The sequence below is a fragment of the Arachis ipaensis genome, chromosome B3, assembly GCF_059453495.1.
Source record: "Arachis ipaensis isolate K30076 ecotype BB chromosome B3, ASM5945349v1, whole genome shotgun sequence".
In the NCBI taxonomy this organism is placed as follows: Eukaryota; Viridiplantae; Streptophyta; class Magnoliopsida; order Fabales; family Fabaceae; genus Arachis; species Arachis ipaensis.
This window is the reverse complement of record NC_142438.1, coordinates 69783977-69793098: the sequence shown is the minus strand read 5'-3', so window position 1 is coordinate 69793098 and position 9122 is coordinate 69783977. Positions and strand designations below refer to the sequence as shown.

General features: G+C 26.9%; 1 protein-coding gene across 1 annotated transcript; it reads left to right on the top strand.

Annotated features, from left to right (window-relative positions):
* Positions 1 to 7520: 7520 nt before the first annotated feature.
* Positions 7521 to 8252, top strand: LOC107633399 (uncharacterized). Its single transcript, XM_016337035.1, has one exon. The coding sequence runs from the start codon at positions 7521 to 7523 to the stop codon at positions 8250 to 8252; it is 732 nt and encodes a 243-aa protein (XP_016192521.1).
* The last annotated feature ends 870 nt before the right edge of the window (positions 8253 to 9122 follow it).

Sequence of the window (9122 nt, the reverse complement as noted above, 5' to 3'; positions counted from 1 at the left end):
CACTACGTGCCTGTTCAGCCGCTTTTCTATTATTTTTAAGAAATTAATTTTATTTTATTTGTTAATATATTATTCCCTCTTTAAATTTATTAGATAAGTATTTTTTTATTTTAATATTCACGTGATCTTATGTATATCATATTTTATTAAATTAATATTACTATAAAAAATCTTTAAAATATTAAATTATAAAAGCTCGCAATAGAGAAATATATATATTATCAGAAAAAATATAATTTAAAAAATGATAATAACATTATCCTAATTCAAAAAGAGTATACATAAATTAAAATATATGTTAGTTATTTACAAAAAATAATTTTTACTTAAATGTCATGAATATTCATATTTGTCTTCATATATTTTAAGTGGTAGGTCAAAATATGAATCTGAATATGAAGAGGCCTTCATTTTTTTTATAAATTGTGAAAGATAGAAGAAATGTGAATGCTTATTTTTTTCGTTTTAAATATCAAACTGTAAGAATAATTAATAAAAAAATAGGAGAGTATAAAAACTGTGTATTTAGAAAAAATCATTCATAATTCATCATACATCTCCTTATCAATAACTTTTTGAGTTTTGAAAAACTGTTAGATTTATTGACCATAAAAATAATTATATAAACGCTTCAATATTATTCAATTAAAAATTATGTGTAACAAAATCAAAATATAAATTTAAAAATATTATTTACAAATTTAATATTTATAAACGTTATTAAGTTTAATTATTTATTTTTAATAGTATTTAATTTGAGACCGAGATAAAAATTTATATTCAAAAGACTCTTTATCTTCGTGCATAATTCCAATTGTTAAAAAATATTTTATTTTTTTAATTTTATATTTAATTTTTAATTTTTTTTAATCTCATTATTTTTTTAAAATTTTTAATTTATATTTTTATTATATCCCCTTACTATATTAAACACTATTCTTTCTCTTACTATCTTTCTCTAAACACATACTTGTCATTGTCTTATCGCCATTATTATATTTCCTTGTTTTCTTTTCTCATTTTTTCCTTCTCCTTCTACCTTCTCTTCACCCGACCGTAATTAATTATTACCAAGTATTATTATCGCAACTTTTAATCTTGTCTATCACTTCGATTTATAACCATCTATTATATATTAACTTTTATGAGTTGTTGAAGTTTCGTTAAAAAAAGTAAGACATAAAGCATTTAAAATTTTTATCCAAATTATCAAATTAACTTTTAGAACGTATAAAATTTATAAATTTAAATTAAATAAGATATTAAACAAATTTAGTATGTTGTTATTATAGGTAACAAAATCAAAATAAAAATTTAAAAGCATTATTTACAAATTAACTATTTATAAACGTTATTAAGTTTAATTATTTATTTTTAATAGTATTTAATTTGAAGTCGAAATAAAAATTTATATTTAAAATACTATTTATCTTCATGCATAATTCTAATTGATAAAAAATATTTTAATTTTCTTTTTAATTTTATATTTAATTTTTTTAAATTATCTTTAATTTTGTTATTTTTTTAAAATTATTAATTTATATTTTTATTATATCCCTTTACTATATCAAACACTTTTTTTCTTATTATTATTCTTTATACACATACTTGTCATGGTCTCATCGCCATTATTATATTACCTTGTTCTCCTTTCTCATTTTTTTTCTTCTCCTTTCAGCTTCTCTTCACCCGACTGTAATTAATTATCACCAAGTATTATTATTGCAACTTTCAATCTTGTCTATCACTTTGATTTATAACTATCTATTCTGTTAACTTTTATGAGTTGTTGAAGTTTTGTTAAAAGAAGTAAGACATAAAGTATTTAATTTTTTTTTTCAAATTATCAAAATTTGATGTCAATAATCCTAAAAATAATATCAAAATATATTACTTTTAACTAAAATAATAAAAAAATACATAATTGTAAGTTTTTAAACTAATAATTATAAATTTAAGTCGCAATTTAATATAGTACATTGGGACAAAAGGCAACCATTACTATTCATATTTGACTACTACTATCTAAGTTTTACATTTATTTTATTATGCACATTAATTTAAGTGTACTTTATTATTTTATTTTACATGTTTTGAAATAATTCCATTGTATTATAAGGATGAGATTAACTTTCATAATCTAATGCGAATCTTTTTATTATTTTGTTTGTTATTTGAATACTATCTATTTAAAATAGTTACTTAAAGTAAAACACTATATAAAAGAGATAGAAAACTTTTAGATTTATCGTTCTGGTTTGCTTCTTATTAATCCTCACTTAATATACTCAAATTTAATGGCTTTGATGGTGGTGAATTTTTGTAATTAGTTAAAAAATTTTAACTTTTTCTTTCTCTCTCTACGATTTTGAACAAACTCAATTTTATTATTAAATAGTTTTTTAAGTTCAGAATATTTTTAACCTTTTGTATAAAAATTAGACTTAATAAATTACCAAAATTTAAACCTATTCTCTTGAACTACTTTTTGATCGTATAATTGGAATTGTTTAAACGGAAGATCATTAGATCCCTAAAGTTTTTAAAGTAAAAGAAAAATACAATAAAATAAATTAATTAAAAAATCTATTAAAATAAAATAGTTTAAAAAATAGAATATATATATAGAAAAAATAATAAATTAAAACTTACATGGCTGATGAGTTAGAAAAATAAAGAGAAGAAAATAATTATAAAGGTTGAAACAATAAAAAATGTATAACATATTTTTTATTTTGACACATTTAAACGGTATATGTAAATCTAATAATTAATAAAAAATAATATTATCTAATGTAAAATAGATTAAAAATAAAAAAGAGATTAACAAAATCAATTAACAAAATTCTTATCTTAAGTCACCAGATCATTTAAAAAATCAATTAACAAAGTTCTTATATTGCTACATTTGTTGTGTTATATGTCGAACTAATAATTAATAAAAATAATATTATCCAATGTAAAATAAATTACAAATAAAAAAAGAAGTTAACAAAATATGTGTGAGAATTTTTCATTCTATTGATAGGTGTAGGCTTTTTTTTTATCTTTTATATGTTAATTATGTGACAAATAAATAATATAAAATTAACTAATTTTTTTGCAATACAATTTAGAAAATTAATAAATGTCAACCATAGTACTCTATATAATTAAATATCAAATCCAGTACTCTATATAATTAATAGCTTAGATAGTTTAGGAAATTAACATATTAATGTTTTTAACGAATCTTTGATGGGTAAGAATTTTCTTGCGTCCTATATATATGCAAATCAAATAACTTAGCCAATATGCAAAATAAATAATATTGTGATAGATAAAATTAATAATTTAATTTATTTTCAAAGTAAATATTTATGTATTCAAATTTTGAACATAATACTCTACATAATCAATATTTTAAAAAATTAAGAAAAATATTATTACAAAGTAATTTAAAAAAAATAAGTTAACAAAATATTTATGGAACTCTTTCATTCAATTAGTGATAGGTAAGGACAAATAAAAAATATAAAACACATATCAAATAAAAAAAAATTGTTTTCTTTCTGTATCAAATTGATAAGACAAAAAAAATTTTCTTTCTACATTAAATTGATAAAAAAAAAGATATAGTAGTATTTTCATACGAATAAATTAAAAAGGCATAGGAATGAATGAAAATATAGATTAGATAAGTAAACTAAAGAGAAGAAAAGACATAAGTGGATGTTATATGTGAAAGTAGTAACTGCTGTAAATCTGAATGAAATTAACAACTGCAGATGAAGGCAATGGAAGAAGACGAAGGGGAGAGTGTTGAAGAAAGGAGAATAACAGAACAGCAAGAAAAATACAGAAAAGTAAAAACTAAACTACTGAAAGGATAACGTACTCAAAACAAAAGGATATAAATTAAAATTAATATAAAATTAAACAAAATATGAACATGATAAAGAATGCGAAGACATTGATAGAACAAACGATATAAACTAAAACTAACATAGAATTAAACAAAGCATGAATATATTGATAGAACAAACGATATAAACTAAAACTAACATATAATTAAATAAAGCATGAAGATGATGAAGAATGTGAAGATATTGATATTCAAACCAGTCCATTTTCTTTTTATTTATTAGCAATTTGCAGACTGTCTTACATTTTTTAAAATTGTCATTTTAGTGGGAAGTTATTGTATTTTTCAAAACAAATTTTATGTCTATTTTGTTCTTATAATTTAGTTTCCAAAATAGTTTATTGTAGGATTAATATAGTCCAAAAAATTGGACACCAAAATCATAGTCAACTCTCTGTATTGGCTCTATATATTGTTATTAGATGTATAATATATATAATACATATATATATATATATATATATATATATATATATATATATATATATATATATAAGAAAAATAATAAATTAAAACTTACATGGCTCATGAGATAGAAAAATAAAGAGAAGAAAATAATCATAAAGGTTGAAATAATAAAAAATGTATAACATAATTCTTATCTTGCCACATTTAAATGTTATATGTCAATCTAATAATTAATAAAAAATAATATTATCTAATGTAAAATAGATTAAAAATAAAAAAGAAATTAATAAAATCAATTAACAAAATTCTTATCTTAGGTTGCCAAATTATTTGAAAAATCAATTAACAAAGTTCTTATATTGCTACATTTATTGTGTTATCTGTCGAACTAATAATCAATAAAAAATAATATTGTGGTAGACAAAATTAATAATTTAATTTAGTTTCAAAGTAAATATTTATGTATTCAAATTTCGAACATAATACTCTACATAATCAATATTTTAGAAAATTAAAAAAAAATTATTGCAAAGCATTTAAAAAAATTAATAAAATATTTATGAAACTTTTCATTCAATGATTTCAATCATTGATAGTCAAAGACATATAAAAAAATAAAAACAGATATCAAATAAAAAGAAACTATTTTCTTTCTGCATCAAATTGATAAGACAAAAAAAATTATTACTGTTTTCATACGTCAAAAGTTGGGAATAAATTAAAAAAGCAGAGAAATGATTGAAAATATAGATTAGATAAGTAAACTAAAGAGAAGAAGAGATATAAGTGAATGTTATGCGTAAAAGTAGTAACTGAATGAAATTTGCAACTGCAGTGGATGAATGCAATGGAAGAGGATGGAGGAGAGAGTGTTGAAGAAAGGAGAAGAACAGAACAGCAAGAAAAATATAGAAAAGTAAAATCCAAACTGCAGTGGATGAAGGCAATGGAAGATGTGTTGTTATAGTTATAGAAGTAACAAAACTGTTTTCATTTTAGTGGGAAGTTAATAGAACTAACAAAACTGTTTTCATTTTAGTGGGAAGTTATTATATTTTTCAAAACAAATTTTATGTCTATTTTGTCCTTATAATTTGCTTTATTAAATAGTTTATTGTAGGGTTAATATAGTCCAAAAAAATTGGACACCAAAGTCATGGTCAACTCATTGTATTGGCTTTATATATTGTTATAGATTCTATTCTTTTTATCCTATTTGATTTTCAGTTGCTTAGGGATAAGCAACAATTTAAGTTTGGTGTTGTGATGAGCGGATAATTTATACGCTTTTTGGCATTATTTTTAGGTAGTTTTTAGTATAATTTAGTTAGTTTTTACTATGTTTTTATTAGTTTTCAAGAAAAATTCATATTTCTGGACTTTACTATGAGTTTCTATGTTTTTCTGTGATTTCAGGCATTTTCTGGCTGAAATTGAGGGACCTGAGCATAAATCTGATTCAGAGGCTGAAAAAGGACTGCAGAAGCTGTTGGATTCTGACCTCCCTGCACTCGAAGTGGATTTTCTGGAGCTACAGAAACCCAATTGGTGCGCTCTCAATTGCGTTGAAAATTAGACATCTAGGGATTTCCAGCAATATATAATAGTTCATACTTTGCCCGGGTTTTGACGACGCAAACTGGCATTCAAACGCCAACTTCCTGCCCTATTCTGAAGTTAAACGCCAGAAACAGGTTATAAACCAGAGTTAAACGCCACAAACAGGCTGCAACCTGGCGTTTAACTCCAAGAGAAGTCTCTACACGTGTAAAGCTCAATGCTCAGCCCAAGCACACACCAAGTGGGCCCGGAAGTGGATTTCTGCATCATTTACTCATTTTCTATAACCCTAGTTACTAGTTTAGTATAAAAACTACTTTTAGTGATTTATTTTACATCTTTGGACGTTTAGTCCTCAGACCTAGGTCTTGGTCATTCTGGTTGCCCCTCTGGGACCGAAGCCAATTAACACTATTATCACTTATGTATTTTCAACGGTGGAGTTTCTACACCCCATAGATTAAGGTGTGGAGCTCTGCTGTTCTTCATGAATTAATACAAAGTACTATTGTTTTTCTATTCAATTAAAGCTTCTTCTTATTCTAAGATATTCATTCGCACCCAAAAACATGATGAATGTGATGATTATATGACACTCATCACCATTCTCACCCATGAACGCGTGCCTGACAACCACTTCCATTCTACATGAAAACAAGCTTGAATATGTATCTCTTAGCCTCCATTCCGAAAGATCGGAGTCTTCATGGTATAGGCTAGAATTAATGGCGGCCATTCCTGAGATCCAGAAAGTCTAATCCTTGTCTGTGGTATTCCGAGTAGGATCTGGGTAGGGATGACTGTGACGAGCGTCAAACTCGCGAGTGTTGGGCGTAGTGATAGACGCAAAAGGATCAATGGATCCTATTCCAACATGATCGAGAACCGACAGATGATTAACCGTGCGGTGACAGTGCATTTGGACCATTTTCACTGAGAGGACGGACGGTAGCCATTGACAACGGTGATCCCCCAACATACAGCTTGCCATGGAAAGGAGTATGAATGATTGAATGAAGACAGTAGGAAAGCAGAGATTCAGAAGCAACAAGCATCTCCATACGCTTATCTGAAATTCTCACCAATGAATTACATAAGTATCTCGATCTTATTTTATATTTTAATTATATTTTAATTATCAAAACCTCATAACCATTTGAATCCACCTAACTGAGATTTACAAGATGACCATAGCTTGCTTCAAGCCGACAATCTCCGTGGGATCGACCCTTACTCACGTAAGGTTTATTACTTGGACGACCCAGTGCACTTGCTGGTTAGTTGTGCAGAGTTATGACAAAGAGTTCAGATTATATTCGTGCGTACCAAGTTGTTGGCACCATTTTAGAGATCACAGTTTTGTGCACCAAGCCCAACCAACGATAAAAGTGTATTGCAAAGTAAAGAAATTGTAGAAAAATGTGACATTGCCATTACAAAGTAAATGGTTGATGCTTCTGTGCCATTTAATGCAGTTAATTCAGCATATTACCAACCAATGATTGATGTTATTGCAAACATGGGTGCAGGATATAAAGGTCCAAACTTTGGTAGAGTTCGTGGGTATTTGTTGAGTAAGTTGGTGGAGGATGTGAAAAAGATGATTGAACAGTATCGTGAAATTTAGAAGCGAACTGGATGTAGTATCATGGCTGATGGATGTACTGATCATTGTAGGCGCACTTTACTTAACTTCTTGGTTTATTGTCCTAAAGGAACTATCTTCCTAAAGTCTGTTGATGCTTCTCATGCCTCCAAGACTGCTGAATTATTGTTTAAGCTTTTTAAGGATGTTGTCAACTTTGTCGGTCCTGAAAATGTTGTTCATATAGTGACGGACAATGCTACAAATTATGTTGCTGTTGGAAGGTTGTTGGAAGCTAAATTCCCTAAGTTGTATTGGTCTCCTTGTGCTGCGCATTGTATTAATTTGATGTTGCAAGATATTGGAAAGTTGAATGAATTCAGTGAGATAGTTTCACATGCTTCAAAGATTACTAAATACATATATAATCTTTGTCATCCACTGTATCTTATGAGGAAGTTTACCGGTGGACGAGAAATACTTCGTCCAGCTCCAACTCGCTTTGCTACCAATTTCATAGCTTTACAGAGTATTCTGGCTCAAAAAAATGCATTAAGAGCTATGGTAACTTCTAAAGAATGGACAATCTCAGCCTACTCCAAAGAAGCTAAAGCTAAAACATTTGTGGATCAAGTTTTAGACTCTAAGTTTTGGAATCAATGTACAGATGTTGTCAAGCTTACTGAGCCACTTGTTCGTGTGCTTTGTATTGTGAATAGTGAAGATAAAACTGCAATGGGTTTTATTTATCAAGCTTTTAATATGGCTAGAGAAGAGATGGTGAAGAGGTTTTGACGAAGAAAGAAGATTATGGAGCCTTACTTGAAGATTCTGGATACTCGTTGGGATTCACAACTTAAAAAAATCTCCATGCTGCTGGATATTGGTTAAACCCTGCTTTCGATTCAATGCTGTTGAATTTGAAAAAACATAAGCAAACCACTTCTGGCCTACTAGATGTAATTGAGAAATATTCATATGATGATCCAGAATTGAATACTAAGTTAACAAGTGAGAAGAGAATATATTCTAATGCTGAAGATGATTTTAGAAGACAATCTGCACTGCGTAAACGAAGCACAGTGATGCCAGGTAAATATTTTATTTAGTTTTATCTTTCTTTATTCGTTTATTTACTTAAAAAAGCTAATTGTAATTCATTGCCTCTTTTGGTTTTAAGACCAATGGTGGGAATCTTATGGAACTGGAGCACCAAATTTACAAAAGTTAGCCATTCGTGTTTTAAGTCAAACTTGTAATTCTTCTGGTTGTGAGCGAAATTGGAGTATTTTTGAACACATCCACACAAAGAAGAGGAATCGGTTAGAACATCAAAAGCTTAATGATCTTGTTTTCGTTCATTATAACTTGAGGCTACAACAAATGTATCTTCTATAATTATTTATCTAATTTTAAAAAGTATTGTTCATTAAAATTTAATCTTTAGTTTAGTAATTACATAACTTGATAACATAGGAATCTAATGAGAAAGCAAAGCTATGATCCAATTTGTCTTGATACATTTGATGACCATTCAGATTGGATATTGGAAGATTCACTGCCGTTTTTAACTCCTGAAGAGGTTGATGCTCTACGAAATGATTTGGCAAATATGTCCATTCAACCAACTTTGGATGATCTTGGTAAATTCTTCAATTGCTTGAA